Below are 16,607 nucleotides of genomic sequence, written 5' to 3'. Positions count from 1 at the left end.
CTATCAGTCACCCCTTGTACCGCTCGTTGCCGACCTCTTTTTTGTCAACGCGACCTTCTTTTTTGTTGTCGGGGGCTGGCTCATCGCAGGCTGAATAGTCATTGTTTTCACCATCTGCCCTTCACTGCAGGACCCAGCCGCATATAGATTTGTAGAAGCTGTTCACGCTTCACACGAATCTTTCCCTCATTTTTAAACACAGACCGGGAATATACCTGTTCTATCATACTTGCTCACCATCAACTCCACGTTTGTTGACAGTGAAACACGGCAATACTTTCCATCAACATCCTCACTACCCACCAACATAATGGACCAGAAAGACATGCTGGCCCTCAACAGGGCTGCTTTGAACGACTTTGTGATGCTTCCTGTCTCCCGAGACATGATCTCTTATCTTGCTCGAAAAGCTTCAGAGGTCATCCGCTGTGAACCGCATGTGACCACATCATCCCTCAACCGACATGGTCAACCTACTCCTCCGAGTACACCTCCGATGAACCCAGCTGACAGCTTGCCTCCACTGCCGTCGCTGGAGGCCTTCATCTCTTCCTTGGTCAGCCGTTCCCAGGTTCAGGTCCCGACCCTGATGACATCCCTGGTGTTCCTGGGCCGACTGCGTGCACGCCTGCCTCCTGTCGCCAAGGGCATGCGATGCACCGTTCACCGTATCTTCCTTGCTTCTCTGATCCTGGCCGCTAAGAATCTGAATGACTCGAGCCCCAAGAACAAGCACTGGGCCAGATACACCGTCGTCAAGGGCTACGATGGCTTTGGTTTCTCTCTCGCTGAGGTCAACCTGATGGAACGACAGCTTCTCTTCCTTCTCGACTGGGACACTCGCGTCAACGAAGAGGATCTTTTCGAGTATTTCGAACCATTTCTGGCGCCCATCCGAAGACGCTATGAGATGCTGCAGCAGGAGCGTGAGGATGAGCTGAACAGCCACCGTGAATGGTTAGTAGAGACAACCAACCTGTCTGACACTGTACTTGCAGATTATCTGACATCTTTCAGGTGGCGTCTGCAAGAGGCCCTGGCCAACCGTCTCCGTCGCCAGAAGCAGGAGCCGCGCACTGATGCTCGTCGCATGCGCGAGGGTGTCTCCAAGCGTACCCCTGCCATCCACGTGTCTTCGAGCTCTAGCATCCACGGCTCTCCCATGTCTAGCATCGACGACGTCGAGCGTACGGGCAACGCACACTACCAGCATCTACGTGTCTCTCAATATCGTCAAATGAACAACCGTTCCATCTCTCCGCCTTCCGTCAAGGACGTTCCCGGCCTCTCTCGTGCGGATACTTACAACTCCCTGAGCTCCCGTTCATCCAGTCTGGCGCCAAGCTCCCGTGGTACGCCTGCCAGTCTCAGCACATGTTCATCTAGCCTGGGAGACGAGTTCATGGTCGCCGATTGCGGCCACAGTCCGGCTGCCTCCACGTTGAGCTACAGCTACGTCAACGTCCAGCCTACGCGTCCGGAAAGCAAGTGCCTCCAGGAAGAGTCTCATCAGCCAAGCAAGAAGGTCAAGATGGCCGGAAGCATTGGTGGAAGCGCTGGAGGCTTGGTTGCTCGATTCCTCGCCTCGGCCGCCGGAACATACATGGGAGGACGCATGGCCCGGCCTCTAGCATAGACGCTCCATGTCGAACCGACCCTCGAGATCCGCGCTGAGCTGGTCTCAGCTGCATCGCTGCTCGAAAACATGATATCCCCCGATCAGTGGAATGCATCCGATTCTGAAAGATAACAAAAACACACCACCCTCAGTCCGGTACCCTGAGAACAAAAAATCTATGGGTCCGACTTATTTATGTTGCATACTTTGGCGTTGCGGGTCATCTGTTTCTGATTCTCTTGTTCCTCTTTTTTTTTTACTTTTTGACAGCTAGACATACTGCTACTACTATCCCCGCGACATTAATAATATCTCCCTCTATTCTCTCACACACATGTCTCTACCATTTCCTTTTTCTTTTTTGTCAGTCTTTTCTTTTATCACTTTGGTCAATATCATACCACAAATACCAATCAGCAGGCAGGCACTTTTGACCCCCCCAGTCTGAAGCATATCAGGGCATGGCGACAGGCGTTTTTTTTCTTTTCTTTTTTTTCTTGTCTTTTTCGTGTGTGATAGATACGATAATATGTTTCTGGATAAATTAATACGAGATCCGAATTTTTATCTTCAAATCTCATTTGGTGGTTTTTTTCTCTGCTGTATTCTCCATATTTTTATTTTCGTCTCTTGTCAATTGATCCCCGCCCATGTGATCTATAGAAAGCCAAGAAGATATGTAGACATGATATGTATTATTCGCGAAGAAGAACGATGTACTCTTAGTTAACCTTAATCGTGTTTTATAAAGTTACGTATGGAAACTTTAATTAATATGTATTTATTTACATTATCCCTTTTTTTTGTTTTGCTCTTCTAAACTAAGCTATGGTAGATAGCGTAGATGCAGTACCTAATTTTGTCTGATAGAGCCCCTGTTCTGAACTGACGCTGTTGGATATTCCAGGCATAGCATTTTTGTCTGTTTACACATGTGTGTTCCGTGTGGGATTTAGAAATAGGGGAGGGGGATTATGTATGTATTCATTCCATCGCGTGGTTTTTATGTTAAAGTAAAGTAATCCATCCATCCATCAATGGCATCATGACCCGTTCTCATCTCCTTCCTTCACAAAGAGAAAATCTATAATTGAAATCCAGAGAGCAGGGTTCGATTCTAATCCGAACAGAACAGAACTCAAAATAAAAATATCTCGAACAGAGCAGAGCAGGCCTAAATAAAAACCGGCTATTTCACCTGACTGACTGAAGGTAATATAATGAATGCAATTGCTTGCGATGCGGTATAATGCAGTTTGGATAACTAGACAGATACTGAGGAGAAAAAATGATTTTCTTTTTTTTTCATTAAATTTCATATATCTCATGGATCAATCATAGAGCAGGAGCTTCCCATGAATCACGCTTGATTTTCATCACGGCGGACTGTTTATGCGGGAAGCTGACTTCGCCTTCTTTGTAGAAGCCGGATCGGTGGAGGTGGTTGATGAAGCTGATATTATACAGAACAGATTAGTTGGGTTCTTGATATATGAGAGAATTCTATACTCTGTGATGGTTTTTGGGGGTTGGGGGTCAAACGTACTTTATATTATCAACTCTTGGCTCCAACATGACTGTTTGAGTGCGCATATCTGCCAACCAGCAATAATGGACTAGGGCACTTAACCAGATGGCTACGCGATGTGCGCCGCGGTATTCCTGCTCGCCGACCAGGACGTGCAGTCCGCGATCGTAGTTGTCGACGTTTCCGCCGAGGAGACTGCCGAATCGATCCTCCTTCACCCAGTAGATCTCAAAGTAGCCGAAAGGCTTCCCGTCCCAGCAACCAAAGACGGGGAAGCTGTGTCGGCTGGTCAGGCCTTCTCGAAGGAATTCCTCCTGGACGGAATGCGGGCCGGCCATGCCCCAGGCGGCATTTACCCGGGGTTCGTTCATCCATTGGTGGAGGAGGTCTAGATCGGATGGGACGCTGGAGGCGTGGGACTGCGCACTCGCGGCGGAGAGAGTAGACGAGTTGGAGGAGGCATGGTGGTGGCCGGTAGCTTTGGGAGCGGGGAGTTTGGGTACACGGAATGAGAGGTACTGATCAACGCTGGGGATGTATCGAGTATAAAACACCTCGCCTTGTCGAGGCGGCTTGGGCCGTATGGGGTGCCGGACCCCATTGGTGAAGGTGTACTGTGTGACCTGGGGAGGGAAGTAAGTTGGGAGATGGCTCCCCGATGTAAATGGGCCTGGGGGGTTGTTGATTGGGCCTTCAGTGGGCGAGGGAGGAACCGTATCAGACGCCAGGCAGGGCGACGACGGTCTGGAAGAGTGGTGAGGAGGAAGAGATGGTGATGCTGGCACATTACTCCCCGCCGGCGACAAGGTGAATAGGAAGATACGCGGATCGAGCTGCCAAAAGGTGCGTCGACTGATGAACATATTATCCCAACCGGGGGAGTTCTGCGTGCCAGAGGCATCCAATCCCACGGACGAGTCCTCACTTGCGATCATGCCCATGCGCTCGAGCTTCTGCAGCAGATTCCGGCCTCGAAAGATCCCCTCCCGTCTGATATTAATCCTCCAATCTCCCTTGGGCTTCCCCAGCTCTGGCGTCTTCGCAGAAGCCTCCGTCGTGAGGTGCAAGTCCGGCTCCGGCTCATGAAAGTACCACCACAACGAAGCCCACAGCATCATGGCAATCTGCCTCGTCGGGGACGTCGCGGGCTTAAAATCGTTACTTGACGGATTCGTAATCGACGAAAGAAACAGATAATCATTTCGCAGCGTCGGTTTCGAGAAGCGATACGTCTTGACCGGGCGCTCTGCAGAGCTGCTGCTCCCCTGCGGGGTCGTATCCTGCGTCGTCGAAGCAGCAGTACTGGACGCATCTCCCTCCGTGACAAGATCATTGTGATTTCCGTCCTCAGAGCCATCCTCAATCGGCTTCTCCGTCTGAATCACAATGGTCCAACCGGGCGGGAAGACGGAGTGGTGAAGGTTCATATCATTCGACTTGAAAGTAACCCCGCCAAAGACGGGCGTGACGCTGAACGTCTGCCCATTTGGCAGATGGCAAGTGGACGACGGCATTGGCACTGTAATTGCAATTGCATAACCCAGTCCCTATCTCATCTCTTTTTCCTCGGCTTTTTTCTTTCTTTCTTTATTTCGTGCGCCTGTGGTGGAAAAGAAGATGTGCGACAGACAAAACGATCGGATGATCGCGTGCGGAATGATGTCCTATGTATGTCAAGAGTCGCGGACCAAAGCTACACCCAAACCAAAAGCTAGAGTGGAAAGTAAATAGGTCAATTCCACAGCTGACTCTCAATGTCAATTGCGGTCGCTGATAAGAAAGAAAGAGAGAGAGAAAGAGCGCAGATAGAAATAATTCGAAAGGTCACAAAAGCAAAGTAACTGCGGGGTCAATTGCTCAGAAACCAACTAACCTTTGGTAAGGATGGTGATATTATAGAAAAAAGCAAACCTGCCTGACTGTATCTAATCCTTTCAAAGCAGTGATAGTTCATGTGGTATGGAAGCTCAATTAAGTTACAAGATCCATATATACATAATCAGTAGTAATGAGCCACTTGATCCTGGCACAAACAACAACTTCCAACTACATAATCATATCCAGCGATCGTAATCAACCCCCACCAACGCGGGGCACACACATCACTAGCAAAAGGCACGATGACAATGACACAAAACATCCTAATTCCTACCGTGGCGAAAGTAATCGGGAATGAGCCAACTCGGACTATACACAACCCGAATAACCTTAGGTATGCGCATTTCCTGACTCATGAGCTGATTCCAACAGACATATTTCCGTGGCGGCGGGGCACTCCGTCCGTCAGTTTCGGACGCATCCCGGTCTTGGTCTATCTGGGGAATAAGAGACAATTCATTTATTATTCAGAGGGGAAAGGATTAAATTATCAGAGATATAATTGGTAATTTGGTGCCGGCTAGACCAGCGGGATGGGAAGATGTTCGCCCTACACGATTATCGGGAGGATTCGGTGGTGACATAGTTAGTCGCGTGATCTCTGTTTCGTGGGAAAAAGCATGTCTCTTGCGCTAGGAGAGTGATGGACTGTCATATACCAGTATTATTTGACTAACTATGAACTACTAACTAGTGGTTTCACGTTGGCGAAGCAGTGTGGTCTAAACGACAAGTGGCGTTGATGTTGAATACGCGAGAAAAAGCAAGTTTATTTTGAAAAGGAAAGAAGAGGAAAAAAAAAAAAAAGAAAGGGAAAACAGATCATTTCCAATAGCAAATCAAATCGAGACTCGACAGGATATCAACGGTATGATGTACAAAGCACCGAACAGTAACTAAACCCATCCCCTAGAACTCTTCAACAGTCGTGCCCACTCCTCTCTCCTGTGCGAGCTTGATCAGATCACCTCCGGTGACAAGGTCCATCAGGCCCAGCCCGACACTCTTGAATATCACATTGCCACTCTCTATCCACTCCAGCAGGCCCTTTTCCTCCTCTCCACCTTGTTCCATCGCCAACCGAGCAGCTTCTCGAATCATCATCAATTCACCCAACTCCACCAATTGCTGTGGCGTCACACCAGCCTGGACGATCTCGCCCGCCTCCTGAAGACAGGCGTCGAGCGTATCGACCACGATAACGCCGCTCCGTCTGGTATGCCTGTGGTGGTGGTGTGAAGAATGATGAGGAGTGACTTCGTCGCGCAGGACATCCGGGTGCAGCTCCGTCATGTGCGGCTTGTACGATCCGATAGCGCAAACCAAGCGTCCTTTCCGCCGTCCCTCTGACGAAGTCAAGAATTCAGCAGGGAAGAGCGGAGCAGTCGACGGGGTACAGCAGAAGATGGCATCCGCCTTCCGCACGGCCTCCTTGAGGAGTCTTTCCGACTCGACAAAGTCGCTGCTGAAGGCGGAAAACTTGACGTTTCCACGCCAGCTCGTGTTCTCCGGGCCGTAAATATCCTTCAGGAGTTCGGCGGCACGCTCAAACGACCGGTTGATAATGTAGACACGTTTGATCTCGTCGCGAAGCACCAACGCCAGCCGGATGTGCCAGTATGCTTGCTTTCCAGCGCCGAACACGGTGATTGTCTTGGCCTTCTTCCGCCGATTAAAGAGCATCATCGACGCTAATGCTGTCCGAAAGGCAGTCAATTCCTGCGCTCGGATAATTCCAAACGGGATGCTGTTCGAGTCCAGTAGAGTCACGGTGCCGGGCGGAGACGTGTCGCGGGTTCCCGCTCCAAACCAGGCCCCGGAGGTAGATGATAGACCGGTACGCGAAGCAGATGATGTGCTCGATACCGGTGACAAAGGACGATTATTGATGCTGGCGGACGGTACGTTTAAAATGTCGGAATCTTCTTGCGAAGATATCGATAACCGGCTGATGTCCGAACCGATAGAAGGTCTGGAATCCCTTGAAGCCTCTGGCGCAAATCGCACTCTACTCTCCCTTCCCCGTGTTGCTGATCCTGTGCTATACCCTGCCTTTCCTCCACTTTGCAGCGAAATGATCTTTATTCCCATTGTGCTGCCCGTGCTGGCGGGCATGAAGATCGTCGAGCTACCATCCTTCCTCGTGATGGCCGTCCGTTGCGGTTGATAATCTGCCGAACAGCCCTTATCTTGGCTGCCTGTTGAGTATTCTCTCAGTGCCTGAGCGAGATTTTTCTGTAATTGAAGCACCTCGTCGCGGGTTAGGGAGAGGAGCAATGAGCGAAGCTGCTCGTTGCTAAGGACTGTGAGAGGCATCCAGAAGAAGTGGGAAACCGGCAGCAGTAGAAAGGAAGTAGAAAGGAAGTGCAGAACGAGAGACTAGTGAATCGACAAGGGTCCCTATCCGGGAGATAGTAAATCCTATATCAACAGAAACGGAACGCAGAGTAGGTCTATTTTTGGTGCCGAAGGCGTGTAAACACACGGAATGCTATGCGACGTCATCCGCGGGGGAGGGGCTCTCGGCGATCCGTCGGATCTGAGCGGTACATTATTGCCTATAGTATTAGCAGTCTCTTTCACCCTTCTAACCCCTTCAGACGAGCGGGATGATAACAGAACCTGATTAGGTATTATTTCCCTCAGTTAACTGATCGGATTGATCATCCACATCGAGGCGATCTTGTGGCGGAGCGGAGAACATCGGCTGGCCGCCTTCGCGATCCCACCCAATGGGGATATCTCGGGAATAATCTAGCACCCTCTGTCAAGGTCTATCATGTAGCAGTCTGACGATCAAACAAAGACCCGTGTGTCCAGTAAGCACTGGGTTATAATTATGTATATGGTATATATGAAAAGCTAGTGTGTCCCCATGCCTGTCAGCCATCAAGGCCAGATAATGCGTGATATATCAACTATCATGTGCGAAGGTCCATGTATCCAGTGAACCAATGGTATATAAAAGCGTAACCGGTAATAAACAATCAGAGGCGAAAGGGGAAACAAGAAATGAGAAGAAAAAGAGACTGGAAAGATCACACTCCCCAGATCTCTTCGTCGCTCTTGACCATATCATCTTCGTTCAGCACCCGTAGACCGTTCTCTTTCTCCATGCGCTTTCGCTCCTTTCGCGTCACCATCCGGCTCGGTGTGACGGGTGTCACCGGTGTAAAAGGCATATACGGACTATATGGAGTGGGCACGCCAGTCCGGGGCCCGCCTGCATGGATCGGGCGCTCCAGGATAGTTGTCTTCGTAGCCGGAGCGCTCTGAGGCGGGTTGAAGGCCTGGCGGAAGGGCAACGTGGACGAGCTGTTGGTCGCACCATGGCTACTGAAGGTGAGCGGAGCAGGAGCAGGAGCCCGCGTGTGGTTTGTCTGAGTGGGAGTTCTACTCGACGTCGCAGACTGGGGCGCTGGAGGAGGCGGCCCCGGGGTATAAATACGCGGAGTCAGTGGCTGGCTCTCCGCATAAGCATCCGACGCATCCCCCGCGGGCGATCCCACTGGCGAGGAAATCGGTAGCTTCCTCAACGAGATGCGAGGGGAACGGAGCTTGCCGCTCAGAGGCCCGGAGGAGCGTGAATTGGTGCTGAAGATGGACAAATTCGACAGTCTCGACAACCGCGAGCTAGAACGTTTCTTCGAGAGCCGCTCTTCTGATTGGAGCACAGGTTCCTCCGTTGGGGGGTTAGAATAGCCAGCATATCGTGGGCTCCGCAACGGGGACCTGGGAGCCGGATAGTGATGCTCTTCTACAGTCGGGATACCGGCTGCTTTCTGCGCGTCGTGTTCCATCACGGCTGCATAGAGCATCTCCATCTGCTCCTGGGCTCGTCTCCGATCCGACTCGACGACATTTTCGTCGATGCTGGTCACGCTGTCGTCGGCTGAAGCATGGGTCATCCGGTCGCTTCTGCCCAGGCTGTTCAACGACATCCCAAAGCCACCTTTTCCAGGCAACGGAGAGCTGGGACTGGGGTCTGTGGTGACGGGTTCTTTAGCTGGATGCATCATGATCATCTCCAGAGAGTGGTTAGATGTCTGCTTTTCCCTTCTCAGGCGTCTTCCCACGAAGAAGAACAGACTCAGGGTGAAAACGATCGATATCACGTATGCAGCGACGATGCAACCGACCTGGATGGATAGCAGCTTCCGGTCCAGCCCAGGGGACTCAGAGCGTACTTGGATCGTATCGCGCGTGACGTGAAGATCAACGGGGACGATAGCGACGGCACCGGTAGTAGAAACGTAGGACAAGACGACTGCAAGAGTCGAGAGCATCGAGGGCCGATGGCGCATCATATACCGTGTAGCCTCTCGCCCCTAGCTACTATCATCCCGGAGCATCGCAAGACATTCGAAACAGCTCCTGTCAATCTCTTACGGAAAGAAGATCGATTTGGCCCCAGGGGCAACCTGGGCCGGCCGCCGTTATATGCAGCGCAGGCCATTTGCACTCTGCAGACAGCCTGCGCTTGCTGGACGACTTGCAAAGCGGACGATGGAGAGGGCGGTTGGGACAGGATAATTGGATGAGACCGATCGACGGACAGTGTGAAGAGCAGCAGGGGAGTCTGCAGCTGGAAACTCCCTGTAGCCAGTAGATGGCCAGAGTCCCGCGACGCCCGTGATGGTCGGCGGCAAAGCGCTGGCTCGAGCTGTCCAGATTGGAGGGCGGGGTTAGCCAGAGTATTTGGTGATTGTGATCAAGCTAGTTCAGTCAGATTAACGCCCAGTAATTATTCAATTGACTGCTCGCAGTGTGACCGTGTGATCTTCCGTTCGGTCAATTGTTCCATGTGGCATTATTGATGTATATGTGTACCTGGCTGCTATTCGAGAAACCCGAGTATTTCGCTGTCGTAGGTTTTCCATATTAGAATTTATTGGATCTCCAGACCACTGACCAAGAGGAGAACCCCGCATCCTGGATCTAGGAGAACTTAAACCCAAAAAAAAAAAGGCGACCAGAGAATGTACGAGGAGGAATAGTGGAAAAATAAATACCAAAAAAGAAATCCTAATGATGTTCTCCCAATAGGGGAATCGAACCCCTGGCTGCCGTGTGAAAGACGGCGATGTTAGCCACTACACCAATTGGGATGTTATGTTAGGTTTTGCGGAACTTTGGTATATGTGCTCTAATTCCATCATCTGTGGCAATCAACAATCCTGACGATCAAGGCAATAAGATGTCTCGGTAATAACATACTATGAGATATTTTATGATCCTAGGATGTCGCGTCCAACCGGTATTGCTCCTCTCACTACTTCCTTGACAGGAAATGAAGTTCATGTATGGAGTTATTCTTCAGACTTGTACTTATCAGCCAACCCTGCTAACTAGCTGCTGATAGTTCTGGGGTAATATTGATGACCACTTCTGACTAGAACCTGCAGGGTCAGGCATATATGAATGCAGAACTCATTTCTCGGTCAGCATTTGATAGCCATCTTCTTCCATTGCTCTACAAAAATCGGTGGTTAGACGTGGGTTTTACATGAGCTTGCCGTGAACTTTGTATATATATATTTGCATCACGTTTCACTAGTCCAACTCTCGGACTCAACAAAGGCCCGCACAAAGGCCTGAAGGATAACTGAGCACAAGATGACAAGAACACAATCATAAAGTGATTCGAACCGCGAGACTCGAAAAGCATTCCGTGCTCCCACGAAATGGGAAGTCAAATGAAAGTACGAAGATGAGACTGGCTGAAACCTGCCATATTTGGCAGATATTGCCCCATGTTCCTTCCACGAAATCGTCATCTATGACCAGTGAGGAATAAGTTGTGCCATCAGAACGCATGTCGTAAGATGAACATCCAAGTCTTCTTTGACATGCCTCATATACCCGACTACTCTTCTATTTCCCTCGTCAGATCACATATACTACACCACCTTTACCACCACCCGTCGCCTGACGTACGAGATAATCATTTCACCACCACCCATCTGCTTTCAGCGCCCGTGATATGGAGGCAACAACCCCCAATACCGAGTTTTCGCAGTATCTGCGGCGCGGGGCTATGTGTGAGGCCACCGGTTGCCCATTCCGCCGCATTGGAGGCTATTGGACTTTACACTTCATCTTCATTCTGCTTATGGGCCTCATATGCACTATCATGTTTACTTCAGGCGAGATATTTCTTCGTGTACAGCGGATCGTATCCACCAAGGACGGTCTCTTCACCAAGCAACGCGCATACAAGACCGGTGCAATTCTCACGACGGCATGTGCAATAGTCGGTCTCGTACTAGTCTTCCTCGATGGCCACTCACTTTGTGCCCTGTTCTACTGTGGGAACCCTGACTGGGGTGTATTCGACACCGTTGTGTCCATATGCTGGTGTATATCGATGTTCGTTTCCATCGTCCTATGCACGGGAATATCCTTTGGTATGTGGATGAACTACTATCGTCTGCGGAAAACTATGAGTCTTGGGCAGCCAATATCGCCCACGAATACGGCAGGAGACAGACCTGAGCATCCTGACGGTCGTCCATCTTCTGAAGAACGCACCCAGGAGGACGAGACCCCACCGCCTGGCTACTATCAGGACAAACCACCGACACTGGACAGCGCACCGGATCACGATTCCCAGTTGCAGGAGATCACTGGCCCCGATGGCATCAGTACGATCAAGAACGCGTTGATCAGAAATAACTCTCGCCATGTGCCATGTCGCACTCATGTCTCTCCCATCCCATCGAAAGCACTGCCGAACGTCTGACAGCGGCCATTCGACGAGATGATCATGCATAACGGACTGGAATTAGTGTTTTATTGGTATTGAAAGCACACCATGAGGGGAAAGTGATCTGTCATCATAGATTGTTGGTTGCTAGCTTCTCCTCTCTCGTTTTAGCACCAAACATCCCTCCGTCACTACTCTTTTCCTACAGCTCACGGTAGTGGTAGACACGGTGAGACAGTCTTCTCTGTTTTCTTCTCTTGTTCTTTCCTTGTTGGATATTTAATTTAAGACCCATGAAACTCGCCGAGTGCTGATGAACGGCCTCTACTGACAGCGGGGATAGATAGACCGAGAATAGCAACAATAAAGGGTTATCTGGTTCATCTTAGATCACAAGGGTATATAAAGGTCGTGACAATACATGATAATATATGATACACTGAAAGCTGCGAAGACCATAGAAACGGCCTGCATGCTATGTACAGCACATGGTCTCTATCCCGTTTGGCCCTCTTTCTTCCTTCCAAAGAGGTCCTTCCAGAAATCCTTGAACCCGTACTCCTTGGAAGGATCTTCACTGTAAACTCGCGTCGCCTGCTTCGTAGCCAGCATCTCGAACACACTAGAGGACCTCTGGCTCGGCGGCAGTGCAGGTCCCCTCGCCCGCTCCGTTGCTCGTCGCTTAATTTCGTCTGCTAGTGAGGGCGCCACATCCGCGTAACAGTTTGTTAGTTCTCTCTCGAGATTCAGATATGGTTTCTGAGCCATTGCGGGAGCTTGAAGGTTATAGGAGCGGGTTAAGGCGTTGAGGGTTTTGATGGTGAGTTCGTGGTAGCCGCGCTCGATGGAGAGGTACTCCGGGTCGCGAAGAGGGGGGAGGTGAGGAAGTGGTTCTTCGGATGATTCTGTGGGTGGTGAAGCAGAGTCCTGCTCTGATGATGGAGTTCGGGATGGAACTATGCGTCCATCTGAGTTGATTTGGGTGACGGATTGATCCGAATCAGATGCTACTGACGCCAGCCGCTGGGCGGTGAGTCGAGACTCTGCTGCAGCGTAGGCGCGCGCACGCTTCATCTGGTCCAGGAGAGATCCTCCTTGGCTTGCGATAAGCCGGGCAGCGTGTCGTCTCCAATCACTGCGGATGCGTTGGCGGAATCGGTCCACCTCCCGTGCGAGTTCTTGCTGCTTCTCGATCCAGGGAGGGACGATCTCCTGTTTCTGGATGATTTTGTTCATGAAATATTCCGTTGTGTCGATGAAAGCGCTGTTGGCATTGTGGTCTTCCTGTGTGCCTTGGCCTTTGCCGCGACGGATATACTTAAACTGGCCTCGGGCCATGGCGTCTTCTATCCGTTCGTTCGCGAGAGATTGTAGGCCCTGGATGGACATCGGCATGACTCTGGCTCCCGGGGTGAACCGCTCGCGAAACTCCTTGCGCAGCGCCTCTCGTTCTGCTTCCGACATGCCGGAGTCTTGGCTTAGAGAGTAGTTAATGGTGCGTTCGCGAGCGCTGGCGAGGCGCTGACCGGAGGATTGTTTGGTTTTGGGTGACGGTGCGAGGCTAACTGATGGAAGGCCGGGCTTTGGGATCTTGTAAGGAGTCTTAATTGGCTTGCTGGCGTCGTCGAGCATGCGGAGAGTGGCGTCTTGAACGCTTTCAGACCCAGTCCAAGCTGGAGCTGCGGCGATATCCTGAGTTCCACGGCCGGCGCTGGACGGCATATTGGCAACAGAGATGGCAGCAGCGTTTTCACTCTTGAAAGCACTTGCTGCGAGTCTTTCCTCCAGTTGTTTTTTCAACTCCTCCGAAAATCCCGCTTCCTGTATGTTCTTGCGCGCAGATCGACCTCCCTCTGTCATTGATTGTTCAGTCATTTCGGCCAGTCTCCGGGACATGGCTCCCTCTTCTCGGGATGCATCGTCTGGAAGTGCGGACTGCTTTTCTTCGTTGTTCGTTGAAGATGGCGCATCTTGTCTAAGTGGCGGTACTGTAGAGAACGACTTCGGAGATGGTCTTGATATCCTGGAGTAACCGGACATCAACAAATGCCGCCGTTGGGCTTGCAGGCAGAAGGCGCATAGGCCTCTGGCTGAAACAGTCCGGCCGCCCATGATAGCCTCCATGTGTGCACCCTCCTGGGGATAATGTAGCAAGTTGCAAGCTGGGAAGTTCCGAGTTTATCAGCGCTGGCGAGCTGATATACCTCGACTGCCAGAAGCTTATGTCAGCTCATTCCCTGCCAGTAGAAAAGTGTCGGCGGCGAAAAGGTCTTGGCACCTCCGAAAGCTTTGGTTTCCGCGTGTTCGAGGTTCGTCGTTGGAGAACATCAAGCGCTCATCCAACTCAGCGGTCCGCGGCAGAGCAGGGGTTGAATCGATCCGGTTTTCTTTTTATCCTCGTGATTCCTTGTTGATTTGAACCGCCGCAATGCCTCCTAAGGGTGCCCCGACTCGTCTCAACCCGGTCCGTCTGCAGACCATCCAGCACCTCCGCGTGCGTCGCCCAAACCAGCATGAGCAGAACTCTTGCATCACTGTCATGTCGTCTGTTCTGAGTACGTTCGCCTGAAATTTCGATCCAATTGACCGAGGCACCCAGAGGGGGTTGTTCGAGCGGGTTTGATACACAATAAGGGAAACGACGGGCTAACTCGGACTGCAACAGACTGCTGGGCTTCTTCCGGATACAGCGCGGAGGGATGTGCTGCTGTTGAGCAGCAGCTGCGAGCATGCATGGATGCACCGGTATGTTATATACTCTTGCGGTGTTATATTGGGTCTTTGGTTGGAATGATGCTAATGCTGTATTTTCCTCTTGCACAGAAATCGAAGGGCACCAAGAAGAACACCATCAACTACCACCTGATGAGAATGTTCCCCAAGGTTGCTGGACCCCGCAAGAAGAACGGTGTTCTGGGTTAAAGGATCTAAATACATCGAATACGATCGAATCGAGACAGCGCATTTACCTCCGCCCAGCCGACGACTCCTTTACCGGGATTAGACCAACTGAGAAAACTCTTGGTGTGAGGATAGGTGCAAGGGATGTTAGAATCTGTGATACTATGTTCGCATTATGAATAGGAGTTGGGGGATAAACATACTACCACGACGAGCAACGCTCCCTTCTACGCTTGCACTGAGGTATCGAATTATGCAGATGCCTCTCTTGCCTGGAGGATAGAGTGGCTTGGAACTTTGGCTTTTGATATATGTACATTACTTTCATGTTTTCTACTTCCGCGATATTTATACCACATGATCATCTCTATCCAAAAGGTAGCGAGGCAAAATTCCAAGATCTATCTATCTGAAAATCTCTATCCTGCTGGAGAACGTATTCTAGTCTATAGGTCTATGTCTAATTGTTGTCGCCGCCTTCCCCCTGTATGGTGGCTCATCGTGCTGTTTGACTGGGAAATGCCATTCCAACCATGAGAGCGGGCTCATCGATGTTATGATGCTCGTAACTGGAAATGTACCATTAGCAAAAGACGTCCTGTGTAGTCTCCATCAACTATAAATAGAAAAGCCTTGAACATACCTCAAGATTCCAATCGCACCGGGCTCCATCATGAGCGATAGCGGAAACTCCATTGGGTACTTCAGCCAGCGCTTGGTGAAAGCCCGGAGGAGATGGCCGTGCGCGACGAGAAGTACATCCGCCGCTTTCTCACCGTGCATATTACCAGCTTGGAAAGCGTGGATTTCTTCAATCAGGCTATCCAGACGAGCTGTGACTTCCTCAGGGGATCTGAAAAATGAGCATCAGCATCAGAATCAATTCGGACCTCGAAAACCCAAACTTCAAATAAAAGGGGGTATAAATAAAAGTAAGAGAAAATAACACTCACTCTCCCTCCTCACATCCATCCTTCCAAATATTCCATGGTCGTTCCTGGTCCAATCCATGCTCTTTCCGCAACGCTCTAATCTCCTTCGTCACCAACCCCTCATACAATCCATATCCCCATTCAGCCAACTTCTCCGTCGTCGTGACCCTCCCACTATCCACAAGGTCATGCTTGCCTACGCCCTCGAAGAGCAGATCAAAAGTATCCTGGGCCCTCTTTCGCGGACTCACGAAAACATGAGCCAGTCGCGAGGGGTCAATCAATTTTCCTGGTCCAACCAGTACTCTGCCTGAGTTTTGGACCTGAGTTACTCCGTGAGGAGTCAGTTCTAGCTCTGTCACGCCGGTGTAGCGGCCGTTTTTGGTCCATTCCGTCTCGCCTTGTGGTGTGTAATAGTGGTTAGTTAGTTTTGTGTGCTGGATGATATGTTTCTATTTCTTGTTCTTTGTACATTGATTTTCTTTGTTTGTTTATATATATGTATAATCAAGCATGGTAAAGAGTGAAAAAAAGGGGGAAGCAACATACCATGACGAGCGAGGTATACGCGGGGTGTCCCCGCGTCCTTATCGGGCATGTTCGGAAGTTGTGCTGAAGAAGTACGATGATGAAATGTCGCTGGCCAATCAGTGATAATGGATTTATACTTGGTGATTTCAAGTGACAGTATTATTATGTTAATATTATTACTATAAACGGGGTTATTGCTGGTTCTTAAGGTACCCCGCCGTGGTGTCTGTTTTTTCTGGCCCACTAATACTTTTGCGCCGGTCAGCCTGTTTAGGCATTGTCGGAACCATAATCCTTCCTCGGACAGAGATCGCTGTTCGGCTCTACGGAGACAGACAAAAACCTGAATCAAGCAAAACAGGATTGGTGTGTTTTAGCATAAGCGGAAAATTATAGTTGGAACTGCTTAGATTAATGACAGCCTCAGCGAGCAGCTTGTTACTGAGATCTAGAGGGATTTTCATTTTTTGTTTCTGAACAACCCTAGCTTTGAGGGAATGAACACTAATAGAG

General features: G+C 50.4%; 8 protein-coding genes and 1 non-coding gene across 9 annotated transcripts; 3 read left to right on the top strand and 6 right to left on the bottom strand.

Moving 5' to 3' along the window:
* The first annotated feature begins 136 nt into the window (after positions 1–136).
* Positions 137–1,892, top strand: C8Q69DRAFT_215828 (putative cyclin). Its single transcript, XM_028626248.1, has 2 exons — positions 137–957; positions 1,018–1,892. The coding sequence occupies exons 1-2, from the start codon at positions 311–313 to the stop codon at positions 1,634–1,636; spliced, it is 1,266 nt and encodes a 421-aa protein (XP_028486754.1). The 5' UTR covers positions 137–310; the 3' UTR covers positions 1,637–1,892.
* Positions 1,893–2,794: 902 nt separating this feature from the next.
* On the bottom strand, positions 2,795–4,963 carry C8Q69DRAFT_215715 (putative siderophore biosynthesis protein). The gene is made up of 2 exons (XM_028626246.1): positions 3,165–4,963; positions 2,795–3,071 (listed from the first exon to the last, which is right to left on the bottom strand). The coding sequence occupies exons 1-2, from the start codon at positions 4,658–4,660 to the stop codon at positions 2,954–2,956; spliced, it is 1,614 nt and encodes a 537-aa protein (XP_028486753.1). The 5' UTR covers positions 4,661–4,963; the 3' UTR covers positions 2,795–2,953.
* A 770-nt stretch (positions 4,964–5,733) lies between these two features.
* C8Q69DRAFT_215713 (hypothetical protein) lies at positions 5,734–7,701 on the bottom strand. Its single transcript, XM_028626245.1, has one exon. It carries the CDS (start codon positions 7,338–7,340, stop codon positions 5,934–5,936), a length of 1,407 nt encoding a protein of 468 aa, XP_028486752.1. The 5' UTR covers positions 7,341–7,701; the 3' UTR covers positions 5,734–5,933.
* A 361-nt stretch (positions 7,702–8,062) lies between these two features.
* C8Q69DRAFT_505976 (hypothetical protein) lies at positions 8,063–9,310 on the bottom strand (the record flags this gene model as incomplete). Its single annotated transcript, XM_028632758.1, has 1 exon — positions 8,063–9,310. One exon carries the CDS (start codon positions 9,308–9,310, stop codon positions 8,063–8,065), a length of 1,248 nt encoding a protein of 415 aa, XP_028486751.1.
* A 750-nt stretch (positions 9,311–10,060) lies between these two features.
* On the bottom strand, positions 10,061–10,132 carry C8Q69DRAFT_t53. The gene has a single exon. It is a non-coding gene; the product is annotated as a tRNA-Glu (tRNA).
* An 875-nt stretch (positions 10,133–11,007) lies between these two features.
* C8Q69DRAFT_505975 (hypothetical protein) lies at positions 11,008–11,766 on the top strand (the record flags this gene model as incomplete). The annotated part of the gene is made up of 1 exon (XM_028632757.1): positions 11,008–11,766. The coding sequence occupies one exon, from the start codon at positions 11,008–11,010 to the stop codon at positions 11,764–11,766; it is 759 nt and encodes a 252-aa protein (XP_028486750.1).
* Positions 11,767–12,100: 334 nt separating this feature from the next.
* Positions 12,101–14,016, bottom strand: C8Q69DRAFT_462350 (hypothetical protein). The gene has a single exon (XM_028630309.1). It carries the CDS (start codon positions 13,852–13,854, stop codon positions 12,226–12,228), a length of 1,629 nt encoding a protein of 542 aa, XP_028486749.1. The 5' UTR covers positions 13,855–14,016; the 3' UTR covers positions 12,101–12,225.
* Positions 14,017–14,158: 142 nt separating this feature from the next.
* On the top strand, positions 14,159–14,652 carry C8Q69DRAFT_443507 (hypothetical protein; the record flags this gene model as incomplete). The annotated part of the gene is made up of 3 exons (XM_028628919.1): positions 14,159–14,285; positions 14,396–14,475; positions 14,554–14,652. 3 exons carry the CDS (start codon positions 14,159–14,161, stop codon positions 14,650–14,652), a joined length of 306 nt encoding a protein of 101 aa, XP_028486748.1.
* Positions 14,653–15,127: 475 nt separating this feature from the next.
* Positions 15,128–16,161, bottom strand: C8Q69DRAFT_443506 (putative phosphoglycerate mutase; the record flags this gene model as incomplete). The annotated part of the gene is made up of 4 exons (XM_028628918.1): positions 15,128–15,200; positions 15,275–15,484; positions 15,585–15,963; positions 16,113–16,161. The coding sequence occupies 4 exons, from the start codon at positions 16,159–16,161 to the stop codon at positions 15,128–15,130; spliced, it is 711 nt and encodes a 236-aa protein (XP_028486747.1).
* Positions 16,162–16,607: the final 446 nt, after the last annotated feature.

Source organism: Paecilomyces variotii (assembly GCF_004022145.1).
Source record: "Paecilomyces variotii strain CBS 101075 chromosome Unknown C8Q69scaffold_3, whole genome shotgun sequence".
NCBI lineage: Eukaryota > Fungi > Ascomycota > Eurotiomycetes > Eurotiales > Thermoascaceae > Paecilomyces > Paecilomyces variotii.
This window is presented reverse-complemented; position numbering and strand designations above follow the sequence as displayed.